At 44.0% G+C, this 16,094-nt stretch overlaps 1 protein-coding gene across 5 annotated transcripts in view; it reads right to left on the bottom strand.

The window, feature by feature from the left end:
* Positions 1–1,016: 1,016 nt before the first annotated feature.
* The window catches only part of PRLR (prolactin receptor), a 146,640-nt gene continuing 131,562 nt past the window's right edge, over positions 1,017–16,094 (bottom strand). For all 5 annotated transcript variants that reach the window (XM_082241889.1, XM_082241890.1, XM_082241887.1 and 2 more), the window contains 8 exons: positions 15,217–15,358; positions 14,586–14,715; positions 14,284–14,453; positions 12,824–12,990; positions 11,089–11,230; positions 9,132–9,231; positions 8,251–8,320; positions 1,017–6,854 (listed from right to left, as the gene is read on the bottom strand). In XM_082241889.1, the coding sequence (XP_082098015.1) occupies positions 5,838–6,854; positions 8,251–8,320; positions 9,132–9,231; positions 11,089–11,230; positions 12,824–12,990; positions 14,284–14,453; positions 14,586–14,715; positions 15,217–15,358 (1,938 nt within the window). In that variant the 3' untranslated portion in view covers positions 1,017–5,837. The remainder of the gene's footprint in view (positions 6,855–8,250; positions 8,321–9,131; positions 9,232–11,088; positions 11,231–12,823; positions 12,991–14,283; positions 14,454–14,585; positions 14,716–15,216; positions 15,359–16,094) is intronic.

Below are 16,094 nucleotides of genomic sequence, written 5' to 3' on the forward strand. Positions count from 1 at the left end.
AAAACACAGCCTTGAGCCTAAAAAGAATGTGCTGCTACCCTTCAGCAACTGAGTAACAATTCCAATTATTTGGGGGAAAGGGACTTTTGGACCACTTGCAACAACTAAGCAGTACCAGCCTGGTCTTTGCAAGCTGTGACCCACCAAGCCCAAATAAAAGCTCCTAGTTTTGCTGACAGCATCAGAATGCAAAAAACAAGAGATTTGCCTGGCAGCCCACTATACACAATGTGTGTGATTTAAGCTGTTTTTGATTTGGTGGGTCATCCAAGCTGTACAGACCTTCTCAATGTGATGCAGGTACTCTGTTCACATTATGGACTGATTTTAGTCTCACATGTTGAAAACTAAAATAAAAAAATTCCTTCCAGTAGCACCTTAAAGACCAACTAAGTTAGTTCTTGGTATGAGCTTTCGTGTGCATGCACACTTCTTCAGATACACTGAAACAGAAGTTGCCAGATCCTTCTATATAGTGAGAAGGTGGGGAGGAGTATTACTCAGAAGGGTGGTGGGAATGGGAGATTGGCAGATAGGTGAGATGAGCCTGTTGACGACTCTTAACGACTGTAATAGGTCTTACAGGAAAAGACAAGGGGTGAGAAGGTGAGAAATGGCTTAGTCATGTATAATGGGATAAGAATCCAATGTCTTTGTTCAAACCAGGTCTCTCCATGGTTTTAAGTTTGGTAATGAGTTGCAATTCAGCAGCTTCTCTTTCCAGTCTATTTCTGAAATTCCTTTGTAGTAAAACAGCTACTTTGAGATCTTGTATAGAATGTCCTGGGAGATTGAAGCTATCTGCCAATCTCCCATTCCCACCACCCTTCTGAATAATACCCCTTCCCACCTTCTCACTATATAGAAGGATCTGGCAACTTCTGTTTCAGTGTATCTGAAGAAGTGTGCATGCACACGAAAGCTCATACCAAGAACTAACTTAGTTGGTCTTTAAGGTGCTACTGGAAGGAATTTTTTTATTTTGACTATGGCAGACCAACACGGCTACCTATCTGTATGTTGAAAACTGTTAGTTTAGCAGCATCAGAACATGGAAAGAGAGAGAACACCCCCTTTGCACAATAGGAAGCAAGCATTTTGTTTTCTGGCAACCCAGCCAGATGAGCAGGGTGCAAATAATAAAATTACTGTTATTGTTATTTCTGTGACCAAGAGTCTAACCTTGCATGCCCATAAGGGGAGATTAATCTTTCATTTCTTTTCTTGTTTGTTTTGCATATAGGATCATGCTCCAAGCACTTCAAAAAAATGTGCCAGTTTTTTTTTTTTTAAAAAAAACACATTTTCCATAGGGTTCTCCCACCCCTTGGATGGGGTCAAGGAATCAGAGCCTTGGCAAAATTTGGTTGGCAAGCGAGGGATGGACCCTGGACAGACCTTGATAGGCCTGAGGCAGCTGAGTGGTGGAGGCAGCGAGAAAGCTGCTCGAGTTATGGGTGCAATCTGGTAGGTCGTGAAGGTTCACACGAAGCAAGAAATAATATGGAATCTCCTCTCATGCAATCTTGCACCAATAAAATACCAGCTGGCTGGTGACCCTGCCGTAGACTAGTTTCGTTTGTACACAGCTCAACACCACCAGGCTGACCACCATTAGCAATGTCACTTGCCAGCACCCAACTCGAGACATTATCTGCATACCTCAGCCAATTGTGGAGCTGAAACAATTGCTCAATTAATGTGTGCGCACACAAAGAATGGATTCCGGTTTGAAAAAGTAGAGTTCCAAAGTTTCAAGTTACATTAGTAAATATATGCAAGTTGGGAAAGCACAAATAATGTCTGAAGAGTGCTACATACGTACACAAGCTTGTCATGGATACGCGACAAACTATTTTAAAAAATCATCCACCTTAAACATCAAAGTGATTGCGAAGGGCTCAATTTGCTCCTTTTAAAATACAGTAATTGGCAATTTGGTGTATCACCATCTTTCTCATTCTCTCTCTTAGTGGGAAAAGAAAACCTGAGGTAGATTTGCCTGGGGGGGGGCGGGACTTTGTGCTTTCACAGCTGTCTTGATTGTAACACGACTTTATGGCTTTTCAGCAGAAATTTATTTAGCTGGTTTAGGTTGCTTTGGTTTTCCTCCACAACATTCGCGTTATTTCAACTCAATAAAAAAACAACACATTTACTAGGTAGAAATACATCTCCTCTGAGTTCCATGGGACTCACTTATCAATAAATGCGCTTAGGGGTTGCAGCCAAAGGAAGTGACTTAAACTCTATCAACTCAAACTGTTCCTACAGAATAGTTTAGAAGTCACCATAGAAAAAGCTGCCGATGGAGTTTTAACCAATGGTCATTACATGTATGAACGACAACAAAACGAGGCATGTGTAGCTTTAACAAAGTTACACGAAAACACGTTAACAAAGTTAGGACAGAATTTGCTACTTCAGTACCAGTCTGCTGGGGGTACAGATTTGATATATGAATAAAGTGTCAAAAATATTCATTGAACATCATATTGCACCACAAATAGCATACTCCAAAAATTTGGAGGTGTGTGTGCCCCCAGTAACCATAGCATATCATTAACTCCAAAGATTATAACAGTATTTTAATCCAGAAAATTACATCGAAATATTTGTGCAGGGCCTCTTATAGGTTTCTGCTAGTTATATAAATTAATTGCCTGCCTTATTAAAAATGTAAAAAGCACAAATGCAACTGTCAGCAATAGTGCAGAAGTAAAGTAGATATTTTATTCATATAAAATGTATAGTTCAAAGGGAGGTAAAGGTACCCCTGACCGTTAGGTTCAGTCACGGACGACTCTGGGGTTGCGCGCTCATCTCGCCGGCTTTTGTCCACAGACAGCTTCCGGGTTATGTAGCAGCATGACAGCCGCTTCTGGAGAACCAGAGCAGCGCATGGAAACACTGTTTACCTCCCCGCCGGAGTGGTACCTATTTATCTACTTGCACTTGACATGCTTTTGAACTGCTAGGTGGGCAGGAGCTGGGAGATACCTGTTTGCTAAACCTTTATGTGCCATATTGAATAAATTTGTCTATTTCAACAGGACCTTTAGTGAACTGCAAGTCTTAACATTGTCTACTTAAAAATATACTTGGATGAAGGTATTGTGGGGATGTTCATCAAATTTGCAGATGACACCAAACTGGGATGAATTACAAATTGACAAATTACAAGTGGACAAAGGTACACTTAGGCAGGAAGAACCTGCTGCGCAAATATAAGGTGGAGATACCTGGCTTGCCAGTAGTACATGAAAAGACAGAGAGGAGATTTGATAGCCATCTTCAAATATCTCAAGGTCTGTCTCACGGAAGATGGAGCAAGCTTGTTTTGTGCTGCTCCGGAGGATAGGACCCAAACCAATGAATTCAAGTTACAAGAAAGGAGATTCCAACTAAACATCAGGAAGAACTTTCTGGCAGTAAGAGCTGTTCGACAGTGGAACGGACTCCCTCAGAAGGTGGATGACTCTCCTTCCTTGCAGGTTTTTAAGCAGAGCCACCTGTTATGGATGCTTCAGTTGAGATTCCTGCATTGCATGGGGTTGGGCTACAACGTGATCCTCAGGGTCCCTTCCAACTCTACAATTCTATGTTTCTACAATGCTATGATTCGTTTAGATTTCTCCTCTCCCCTAAATGTTGGAATACTTGTAAGTAATGCTACTGGTGCTAATGGAGTTTCTTTTGAACTTGGAGGAACTTGCACAGCAAATAATTCATCACAGTAAAAGAGGAGTGGGAAGCCAGTGGCCCTCCAGAAATTGTAGGACTCCAACTCATGTCATCCCTGACCATTGGCCAGCACGTGCTGGTAGGGGCTGACGGGAATCAAGAGTTTGGCAATATCCAGAGAACCACAGATTCCCAATTGCTGCATTAAAAGCAGAAAAGCATGTAAAAAAGATGACTCTGGCTAATGCCTTCAATATATTAGATCTCTCACTCACACACACACATGATTTTTAACATCCTGAAAAGTGAGTTTTTAAAAGAAAGGGAAAAAGGCAAAGAAAAATATATTATAAAAACTGTACTAGCCTTTAAAACTTATTTAAAATACATTGCAGAACATGAAATAATTTTGATTGATGGATTTTTTGCTAGTGCCAAAAAAATGGAATAATAATGCAATCCATTAAGTTTTTCATTTGGGTGTTTACTTTTCGTTGAATTTGATGTATTTGGCTAGTTTTCCTCAGGCAACAGCAAAGTATCTCATTTTCAGCTGTCCAGCCTATGGCACAGATCAGACCCAGCATTGCTATGTTGCTCTGTGGGTGATGACAATGGTACTCATTGGTGGAGCACTGCCTCCTTGACCCCGCCCCCAACATACATCTGTAAAGGCCCACCAGCAACCTCCATGATGAGGACTCCCTCAAAGCTGGAGCCAGCTTCAGCACAGGTACCACAAGCAGCACAGACTAGGAGCCTGAAGCAGTCTGGACAGGAATGCTCCTGGGCTTAGCTATGGCACAGCGTGAGACCTGCCCAATTCTCCTGCCTGTTCTGTTCAGGGCACTCCCCAATCAAGGAAATGCGCACAGCCGATAGTTAACTGTCGTCAAACATAACACAGTCATTTCTATGGCTCTGAATACCTCCCATGCCAATTTAGTGTCTAGGCAGCTGTCCCCAGGTCCATGGTCTATGAAGATGAAGAAGAAGAGTTTGGATTTGATATCCCGCTTTATCACTACCCGAAGGAGTCTCAAAGCGGCTAACAATCTCCTTTCCCTTCCTCCCCCACAACAAACACTCTGTGAGGTGAGTGGGGCTGAGAGACTTCAAAGAAGTGTGAGTGGCCCAAGGTCACCCAGCAGCTGCATGTGGAGGAGCGGGGAAGTGAACCCGGTTCCCCAGATTACGAGTCCACCGCTCTTAACCACTATGCCACACTGGTTCTAAGAAGAAGTTGCAGCAACAGGGGATCACTCCACCTCCACCAGTTTATGTACTTTCCCCCAAAACGCTGCATGCATGCAGCCATAGACTATGCCTATCCTCTGCTCATCCCTCTTCAGTCCCCTCCTGGGTCTGGGAGACAGTGGTGGGGAAGCACCTGGCCTCTCACTTGCCTGACCTGCCTCTTCCTCCTCTCCTTCCAACCCATCCTGTGCTCCACCCGAAGCTCCCCCTGCCTCCAACTCTTGCCTTCTGTCCAGTACAGTCCCCCACAAATCACTGGCCCTCTCTCCTGAGCCAGACTCCAGCCTCACTCCCCCCGAAGCACACTCATCAGCGTCCTGCCAGTCCCTGAGATGCGCACAATGGCTCAAACTCGAGGACCTGTACACAAATTAGGTATGATGGGTTGTTCACACTGTAGTCCACACACTGCAGCAGACACCGTCTCATATATTGTACTTGCACTGTCTGATGCACAGTTGCCAAAAACGGGTTGGACACTACCAGTGTTGTTCAAGAGTCTGATTACCAATATAATTTTTTGGACAATATTTTATAAGCTCAGCCTGCGTCTCTTAACCAGCATCATTTGGTGATGATCTCAGGGTTGCTTTTGTAACATCAACATACCAATCCCTCCTTGTTTTTTTGGAATGTATTACCAGAAATGGATGCTTGTGTTTTCAAAACGATACCACAAACTTTTACTTTTCTGTAAATCCCTCTTCACAAAAAGAACTAAAAATCACAGGTAGGGGAAAAAATTGATCTGCAACCAGCATGTCCTTAAGTGATTGGCTATAAAGCGAAAGAAGGCATGAGCTACAACTGAGCTAAACCAGACATGTGAGCAGTTTTGTGCCAACACTGTTTATTTTACTTGTAGTGTTGTTACCTGTAGAAGGATGGCTAAGCTTTCAGTTAAAGGGGCACATAAAATTATTTGGATCCATGTAGTCTAGCCCACCAGTCTGTACTTTGCAGGTGCTTGGACCTGTGAGACAATAGCTGAAATTTAACTCTGCTTGGCTCTGCTGACAACTCTGGGCGAGCTCCTTCAGTGGCTCCTGAAAGGAAGGCAAAGCCTCCGCTTTGGGATCTGGGAACAACACCAGAATATGGTTGGATACGACTGTTGAAACCTTGGTGTATTCATTCGTATCCCCAGGGACAAAATGCCTTTCCTTTTTGCCTACAGTTTCTTGCTGCTTTGGTAGTACAGCCAGAGCTCCATCGTGGTTGACTTTGTGAACTTCCACGTAATCTGCGGGTTTTGTAGACGAGAATGGCAGCCTTTCTGGTGGGAGTAGCCACAACCCCGCTTGGCCGTGCTGTGCATTTGAGAGTAGATCCGCTGCTTTCTCCAATTTGGCTGGTTTTCTTTCGCCAAGAGTCTCAATGAGTTCAGGATATTGCGAACAACACTTTCCTTCCTCACTCCCCTTCTTGGTTATATTCATGGCACTGACTGCCCTTTTACATACATCCACTGTGTCATGGTAGGAACATTTAGAAGTTTGACTGCTAGGGAGCTGACCTCCACACCATGTGGATGGCCTAGGTTCACCACTGTTAATCCAGGGGAGCTGACCTTCAGCGCCCCCCTTTGGTGACTCCTGCATGCTGTTCCTATGAGCATTTTGCACCCCATAGGTATCTGGTGTTTTCAATTCCAAGAGCGGGTTTTGGGCTTCCTTGCGCTTCTCTGTCAACAGAGAAGGGCTCTCACAGCTTCCTCTTCCCGAGTCGCTGTCTGTTTCCTGGTGCGCCAGCTTCACATTTTTATTGGGGTGGCTCCTTTCGGTGCTTGGCATTAGCTGCTGGTCTTCGCTGTCATCTATCTCCAAAAATTCTACCAGCAGGTCCTCATAGCCCGGTGTTGGAGGGAATCCCTGGCAGCCAAGAGCACTTAGCAATTCTTCCGTTTTCCCTGCCTGATGTGAAGAAACATACAGGGGGAAATATAATAGAAGAAGAAGAAGAGTTTGGATTTGATATCCCACTTTATCACTACCCGAAGGAGTCTCAAAGCGGCTAACATTCTCCTTTCCCTTCCTCCCCCACAACAAACACTCTGTGAGGTGAGTGGGGCTGAGAGACTTCAAAGAAGTGTGACTAGCCCAAGGTCACCCAGCAGTTGCATGTGGAGGAGCGGGGAAGCAAACCCGGTTCACCAGATTACGAGTCTATCGCTCTTAACCACTATACCACATAACTATAATATTTGCATTATGTACCTGATTATGTCTGAAAACGCAAAGGAGAAAGATGTACAGAGCACTCAACAACAACGATGCATGCTTTGATCTGAATTCAATGAAAACCCATGTTGCAAGCAAATATCAATAATATCCAAATTACTGATGGCCAAGTACAACAATGTGATGTCAATATAAACTCTTTATATAATCTATAAAGAACATTGAACAATATGGAATATATGAAATAGGCACTCTCTGCAAAACCAAATAAACAGAAATCTTCTAAATCTCTGAAATGACCTTGTTTTGAGCACCACCTGGGGTCGGCTTTTTAAGTTTCTTGCAACATGCAGTCAGTAGCAGTGGTTACATAACTTTATGACCACTGCTCCATAGCAATTGTTCATACAATTCCATTCACCATATAGGTGGGGTATGTACTTTTGGTTTTATTTCATATTGAATTGATATTATAGTTCTTGCATATAGTTTCTAATAATTTGAGTTACCATGTATATGCAGGTCATTGTTTCAATAATTCAATTGCAGTTTTTGAAGCATTTCTTTATCCTTCTGCTGTGCTGAAGAAGAATTCCACGAAACAGTTGGTATATCCGGAATCACTGTTCACTACGTCTGTTTGCAGACCACTTTGACAGCGTTGGACGTTATAAAACAAAGCTTTACGGCTTGTTTACTCCAGATATCTGACTCATTGCTTCTTTCAGAGACTTGCATAGCTCACAAAGACTTTCAGAGACCTATAAGACTTGTGTTTATTTGGTTCTATGTTTTCAAGAGAATCCATCAAGAGTGTCATATTCTGTGACTTTGAGATTTAGAAGATTTATGTTTATTTGGTTTTGCAGAGAGTGCCTATTTGATATTGTTCAGTGTTCTGTATAGATTATATAAAGAGTTTATATTGACATCGCATTGTTGTACTTGGTCATCGTGTTGCGTTTGGATATTATTGTTCTGAATTCAAGCAGATTAGCATCAGCAGAAGAGTTAACAGGTTAAAGCTGTTAAAGGTTTCCAATGAGGTGTTTTCTTTTACCCCCTCTAAGAAAATGCAAGACATTAAAAAATAAGAGTGCAAAACTTCTCTAAGTGCCCAAACGCTTACTTCTAGTAGCTGGGCATCAAAGCCTTTTATCTTTGGTCCTGGGACTGGTGGTAGAAGGCAAGCCACCATGCTGAAAAACAAAAAAGAGGTAAGGGGTTGGAATAAAGAAATGAAGAAAATCATTTGGTTTCATACTTGGTTTCATTTTCTTCTGATAGGTTTTGAAGGAATGGGTTTCCCAAATCCAAAACCTGACTGTGCAGTCAGTCTGAAACGGGCCCCAAAATCCCATTTTCCTTCTCCAAGGGTGCAAAAAACTAAAAACTATTAACTTGAGCTCTTGAGCAAATGTATAGCAGGAACCCAGCTGTATAAACAAACCTCTCTCTCTTTTATCAGTCTGTGACGCCTAATGAATGGCCTTGTCCATTCCAAAGTGGAGCAGGGATGGCACCCAACCAATCGGTAAAGTCTAATAAGGCTACAGTTTGAGCAAACAGAAAACCCTGCCTGCTGGAAAAACAAATATCCATGGCTGTAAAGAGGGGACCCTCAGGATATTCCAATAAACTGATTTCACTTGAACGTACGATCTCAGGCAGCAGAACCAAGAGTGGTCTCTTGAGTGAAGATGAATTCTACACGCAGAAACTTGTTTTTTGTGTTTGTGGATTGTCAAAATAGAGCACCGGCAACAAGCTTCACAATTCCACTATGCATAACCCCAGCTGGATGATGTATTAAATGCATGTTTGCATTTAACATGTCTGCTTTTTAAAAATTTAAATAGCAGTTGGTGGAGGAGATGGAAGAAGAATCACAGCTGCGACCACAATGTATGGAGAAGGCTTTCCAACCCTTTACCCCCATTCTGTGGCAACAAATTTGCTTGTTTTCTTTTTTCAATACACCACCTTACAATGTCAGAAGTAGCAACTTACTTAATTTTTTTCAAAGCTAGTGTCCAGATCATGATCAAACATACAACAAATGATAAAAAAGCCACGAAGATCCAAACAAGCATATCCTTCAGTCTGAACTCTAGGAGAGAAAATGAGAAGGGATTAAATTTTACGCAGTTAAGAGTTCATTTCAAAACATTATTAGCTCAGGGCAGGTGGCATCTCTACCATTTTACTCCCACAACAACCCTGGACGGTAGATCAGTCTGTAATGCCGTGATCAGCATAAAATCACCCAGTGAGCTCGGTGGTGAGATTTCAGAACAGGGCGTTTCAGCAGGCGTAGTTTACACAACAAGTTGTACCTGCATAAAGTCTCCTTCCTACACAAAGAAAGGTGCACAAGCCTTGCCTTCTTTTGCATCTGGCCAACTTCATTTAGTTCAAGGGCAGTCAACATGGATACAGATGTTGCAAATGCCAACTCCCACCATCCCTAGTCAACATGGCCACTGGTCAGGCATGATGGGAGTTGTAGTCCAAAACTTCTGGAAGACACCAGCTTGGCTCCCCCTGCACTAGCAATCTGGAACTCACACAGCTAATATGTTTACCAAGTTGTCAGCTGAACTTGCCCAGATTTCCCAAAGCAGACCACCAGGCAAAGCCACTTCCGAGCTGGAAAGGAGGTGGGGCTGCGGGCTTCATGCCCTCCCCCCACATGCGCGGGGGCTGGCTTGCACCCCCCACGAGATCAGTGATTCCTCGGATGTGTCATCTCCCTTGCCAGCCAATCAGCTGGCCCGGGAGCCATGGCCCGCGCTATTTAGGGCCGGCGCACCTGAGGATTTCCCTCTTTCTCTGCTCCAGCCCCACAGCTGCTCCGGTTTCCCACCCTCCCACCCTTTAGGTTTGGCTCTTTGACATTGCTATGGACTTTGGTTGGTCGCCGTCGAGAGGCCTGGTAGGAATTTTTTTCCACTTGGCAAATTGGCACCAGCCATTTGGTTTTTCGCCTACCTCGTAGCAAATCGTCACAACTTCCTTGGCATTGGCGGTTAGGCATTGGTAAGGGTATTGTTATGCAGATGAGGGGGGGGGGAGGAAGCGCCATCACCTTCCCCCATATCGAAGGGTAGTCCGGTAAAGGATTCCAGGGGGCGTTGCCCTGTCCGAAGCCTATGGAGGTGTGGGCCTAAGGCACGCCCCCGAGCAGTGACCCCTGGGGAGCTCCTAGTTGATGTACATCAGCAGGACTCCCCCTATTAGTGGTTAACCCTTGCTAGTCTTCTAGCAATCAGGCTGAAGCCGGTTAGTCGATAGGACCAATGCCTAAGCCAATACCGCTCAATTCCTGTAATCAATAAAGTTGTGGCCTAATTTTGCCCAGTAACCTAAAATACTGGTGTCCTGTGTCTTTATTTCCATGGGGAAGGCAGGAACTTGCCACTCAAGCTGTACCTGCATAAAGTCTCCTTTCTACACAAATAAAGGTGCACAAGCCTTGCCTTCTTTTGCATCTGGCCAACTTAATTTAGTTCAAGGGCAGTCAACATGGATACAGATGTTGCAAATGCCAATTCCCACCATCCCTAGTTAACATGGCCACTGGTCAGGCATGATGGGAGTTGTAGTCCAAAACTTCTGGAAGACACCAGCTTGGCTCCCTCTGCACTAGCAGTCTGGAACTCACACAGCTAATAATATGTTTACCAAGTTGTCAGCTGAACTTGCCCAGATTTCCCAAAGCAGACCACCAGGCACTGTTTTGTAAGACACACACGTCTAGCACCAGCTTCATCACATGTCAGCCCTATCCTTGTGTCATTGTGTTGCTGTTATCATTGAACTGTGTTTTCTTTTGTGATGTGGGATTTTATTTTTATTCTAAATAGAAAAGCAGGATATGAATAACAAACTCCTCAACTAGGCTTTCTAGCATTTTCATATGGCTGGGGTTAATTAATGAAAGGTCACCCCCAGCAGTTGTCCTCACCTTTTCGGAGCTTAATAAAACTTTCAGGGCTCCAGTCGCTCCACGTTCCATGATCTGATCTGCAGCGAACTTTTGCAACATACCTTTCTCCTGGATTTACACTGAACATCTTATATGTTGTTCTCTGACCAACAAATATTTTCTGGAATGATAAGAAGAACACAGATATCCGTGACTCTGTTTTTTCAGATACTGTTTCTGAAACAGAGCATTTGGCTGCTACCAAAGATGCTTCCAGGAGGCCACTATTTTCAGATGGGATTAACTGGTTGCGCAATTAAGGTTGATTTGGCATTCTTGCACAACATGCCTTCAATTCCTCCCCCAATTAGGCTGTGTGTGATAAGGGAAATGCAATGGGAAGTGTTGGAGAAAAATTGTTTGGGCACAACGTTGTACACCTTTCTGTAAGCAAACGAGGGTAAATGCTCATTAAACAGGTTGTCAGGAGATGGGGTGGGGGCAACATCTAATTCAGTTCACATGTAAATACATATCTGCAAAGTCCGTTCCACTTCACCGTCGGGAGGAGTTGCGGTGGACCGCGTGGCCACCCACTCTCCTCTGGCGGCGGGGGATGAAGTCCCACATTGCCTGGAGGATCCCGGCCACGTCAGCGGCCAGCCAGCCAATCCGCTGACTGGTGGGGGCGTGGCTGGGACCATTTAAGCTGGAGGGCTTCCCCTTGGCTCGCTTGAACGTTCCATGGCACAGAAGGTGCACGTGTTGTGTGGCTGGGTGATTGTGCACCCCACCATAGTTTACAGCAAGATGGCACTATTTCGTGATGATGGCGTACACCTTTCTGATTGGGGGAATGATATCTGGTTGGCTGATATTGCAGAGGGCTTGAGGCATTGGTTACAGGTATAAGGGTATTTGGCAGCAAGCCTTTAGGCTCTTGTGTCGGTTAGGCATTGTTTGACCTTATGTATGAGCAGGGAGGGGAGGTGTGGCCATCACCTGCCCCTCCAAGCTTAAGGGTATTTTGGTAAAGGAATCCAGGCGTGTGGATCTTGTCCGAAGCCTGGGGTGGGGCTAGGGCCATGACATGACCCCTATGGGAACACCCGGGGGAGCTTGAGTTGGTATGCATCGATGGGGCTCCCCCTTCTGGTGGTTTACCCTTATCGGACTCCCTGTGCAACAGGCAGGATTTAGATATAGTTGGGTCCATTCAGTGCCTAAGCGAATACCACTCACATTCTGTAATCAATATAGCTGTGGCCAAATTTTGCCCAATAACATTAACCTAATATCTGTGTCCTTGTGTGTGTTATTCTTCAACAAGGGGGTGGGTTTCAGGGTCTCGACACGCAAATCCACACTTTGTGAAACCCAAAGAGAGCTGAAATTCCACCATCCTTTGAAGTTCACACTAATCTGAATGTTGCGATGCAGTCTTCCAGCCAGTGTTTACAAAAATGCATATATTAAGGGGAAGTGTGGGTAAAAATGAACATGTTATTGAAAGCAGCATGCAAGAGTGCATCATGTTACAGAGAAATGGCTTGCAGAACTGTGTGTAGGTTAGCTGAAGCTGCTGACAAAAATGTGTTTGTTGGGATAAATTCACATTAAAATGCTGGTGGATGTTCATGAGGATTTATTTATTGGAAATGGCTGCAGAAATGTGGAGAACTGGATTTAGAATTGGGAAAATGAGAAGCTGAGAGGGCTGAAACTGGCAAATCTACACATCTGGAAGTGTTTCAAGAGTTTTCACCATTCTCACCTCCCATTCTTGTCCCCCTTCAGGCTTGATATGTAACTCATATTCGAGGGTTAGCCAACCAGATCTGATGTCACCCAGAGAAGGTGGAGACCAGTTCAACAGCAAATATTTTCCATATACTTTTTTCTCAAATTCCAGGGAGAGGTTTTCGGGAGGGTCTGGCTGAACTGGAAAAAAAGAAGGATGAGAGAATATTTATTGATCAATGTATATGGACAGCCATCAATCCAATCCTCTAAGGAGGCTTACACAGCAGATATAATCACAATACTTTAAAATGCAAAGTACAAGAGCTTTAAACAGCAAAAAGCAACTGCAAAAAATTCTCGATAGCGGAGAAAGCTCAGTTTAAAAGCATACTGTGGCAAGTATGAGAGCGTAAGTTTTGTTTAAAATGTCATTAAAACAGTGAAGGCCTAGAGTTAGTTTTAAAAAGGCTTTGGTACAAAAAAAGAGAATATGATTATTTATTAAATTCATGCCCTTCTTCATAGATAGAAACAGAGGCACATTTCAAATATCTCACATCAAGAGCAGCTTTCTTTCTTTTTATCTTCATAAACATTCACCAGAATTTTAGTGTGAACTCCTCCTAATGCACACATTTTTGCAAGCAGTTTGCCTTAATATAATGCATTTTTGTATACTATTTTCACTAGTGTCAGATGGCAATGGTGGTTGCTCGTGAGTAACCAGCCAGGACTCCGACCTGTCTTTTACAGGTTTTATTTTGGTGCAAAACCACAAGTTCATGTCTGCCTCAGTCACTAGCAGAATCCGGGAGGAGTCCCTTCCGGGTCCTCCCCCAACATAAGAGCTTAGTCACCCCCAGCCTTTTCCTTCCTTCTTTGCGTTTTACACCTCTGCGCAAGGTGGGCGACGGAAGAGGCGTGCTTCCCTCCTGGCCGGCTTGACCAGGAGCGGTGCTGAGGCTCCCAGCAGCATCCTCTAGTCCTTTCCCCTCCTTTGCCTGGGAGGTGTGGCTTTCCCCACCCTCAGACTGACAATGTGCGGTGCTGGGGCTCCCAGTAGCATCCTCTGGTCCCTTCCCCTCTTCCCCTCTGGAGGTGTGGCTTTCCCCACTGTTCCAATAGCAGTCCCCTGACAACCAGCATATGTATTTTATGTTTTTTTATTTTTTACTCAATAGGTATATTTTTATGCTCACTTTTGCCTAGTATTTGCACTTTTGCTTTGTTGGAGAAATACATTGCAAAATTCAGAGAAGTGCAAATTTCAAAGCATAGCTGCACGTTTCAGTTTACGAAGGGCAAACTGGATAGTTTCTCATTAAAATGCAAACAAATATTCTCCCCTATCCCTTATCAAGACATATGACTGGTCATATTTAGCTGATGGTATATAAGATGCATATAAAATTCTGGTTCAACTCTTAGGACTGCTGGGATTCCGCCCCCTGCCCCAGGTCTGCCTTACACATTTATGCTTGCACCACATACCTATATTAGCCACATCCACATAATATGGCTGAGATGAAATACTCCCCATCTCATTAGTCGCTGTTATGGTAAAGTTGTATGTCATCCAAAGCGAAGTATGTTTTTTATCAAAATGACAGGAGTTGGGTCCCGCTGTTGTGTAGTCCGGGCATTCATAGTATGCCTTGTCTCTGAAAAACAGAAGACAAGATTGAGAAGGAAATACAAACACAGCCTTCTCATTACACATCACTTTGAAAAGAATCCACCTTCTCTCAGAGGTGCAGGTTGAGACAACCGTAAAGCCATTTGTAACGCCTTACCCTTCCTTGTTATAGAACAGAGTGTAATTGCTCGGCAGACCTCCATCGGAACTGGGCTTCCACCAGCAAGTAAAGGTTTCTTTCTCAGGTGAGCGGCATCTTATTAACTCTGGTTTCCCAGGAGGTTGGCCTGGAAAGAAAGAGATAGACAAGTCCTTTAGGCCAATAGGGTCAGAGACAAAGAGGCAAAGAGGGGTCACAGAGGTCATTCGGTCCAACGTCCTGCTAATTCAGGACCTACAATGCAGGATGCAACTAGGGGAAACCCCAACAGATGGATGTCCAAAATCTGCTTCAATGCCTGCTATGATGGAGAGCCCACCATCTGCTAAGGCAGTCTGTTTCGCTGTCTACCAGCTGTTACCATTGGGAAGTTGCCTAGTGCTTAGCCGAAATCTACTCCTAACACATTTGATTCTAGTTCTGCCTCTAGGAACTGCAAGTAGGGAGAGAGTTGTTGCTCTCAAGTTCTGCTTTGTAGGCTTCTCACAATGGGCATCTGGTTGGTGACTGTGAGAACAGGGCTCTGGACTAGATGGGACATTGCTCTGATCCAGGAGGGTTCTTCTCATGTTCTTACTAGCTTATTTGGCCTTCCAAAACAGAAAAAAATGATGAATGATTGACTCACCACTGTGGAGCTGGAGGTACGTTTCCGGGCTCCATTCACTCCTTTCACTATGTTCTGTTATACAGCGAACCTGAAAAGTATATTTCACTGCTGGGTGCAGCTGGGATATTTCATACTGTGTTTGCTCTCCAACAAAACGAGTCTGCGAAGCAGTAAAGACAAGGGAAACTAAGAGAATTGTAGAGCATATGGATTTTGCAAGGATGCCTCTATACAAGCAGGAATCTTTGGCACACTGGGTAGTTGGCACTGCAACATCTGTGACTCCAGAAGTCCTAGTCTTTTTAAGACTGAAGAACAGGATGGAGGGAATACATACTGTAAATAAATAAAATACATCAAGGATGAAATCTGTGCAATGTGTGACCTTTCCAAACCAGCCCACGGAAATCATGTATTATGGCTTGTCAAGGAGGTTTACCATGACGTGTGTGATTTGTTTTGCTTGGGTCCATGAGCTGTAAACCCATTTTAAGGACCACGATTCCCCCTGGTGCCATCAGGTCAGGTCTTTTGGGCGCACATCCAGGGCTCAAGAGAGCAAAATGAGGAGCCCCCCCCCAAGGAGTAAGCGAAATAAATATACATTGTGTGTATTTGCGCAAAACTGCAAGCCAAGGTTATTGGATTATCAGACCATACTTTTTTATGTGCTGGTGCACTTGCAGCTTGATTGCTCCCTGTCCTGGCAGGAATGAGTAAACAAACCAAGAAACAAAACATTATGGGTTTTTTTACCCTAAGAAAATCATGACTGATGAGCAACCATGGTTTGTCAGGTCAAAGCAAACCATGATCCCAGGTTTGGATATAATGCTAAGTTTTTGCCTTTGTGGCTTTTCTTGCACCAGAAAAGTGACATAGAAATGATCAGGCCA

This window comes from Podarcis vaucheri, assembly GCF_965113315.1.
Source record: "Podarcis vaucheri genome assembly, chromosome: 11".
Lineage (NCBI taxonomy): Eukaryota > Metazoa > Chordata > Lepidosauria > Squamata > Lacertidae > Podarcis > Podarcis vaucheri.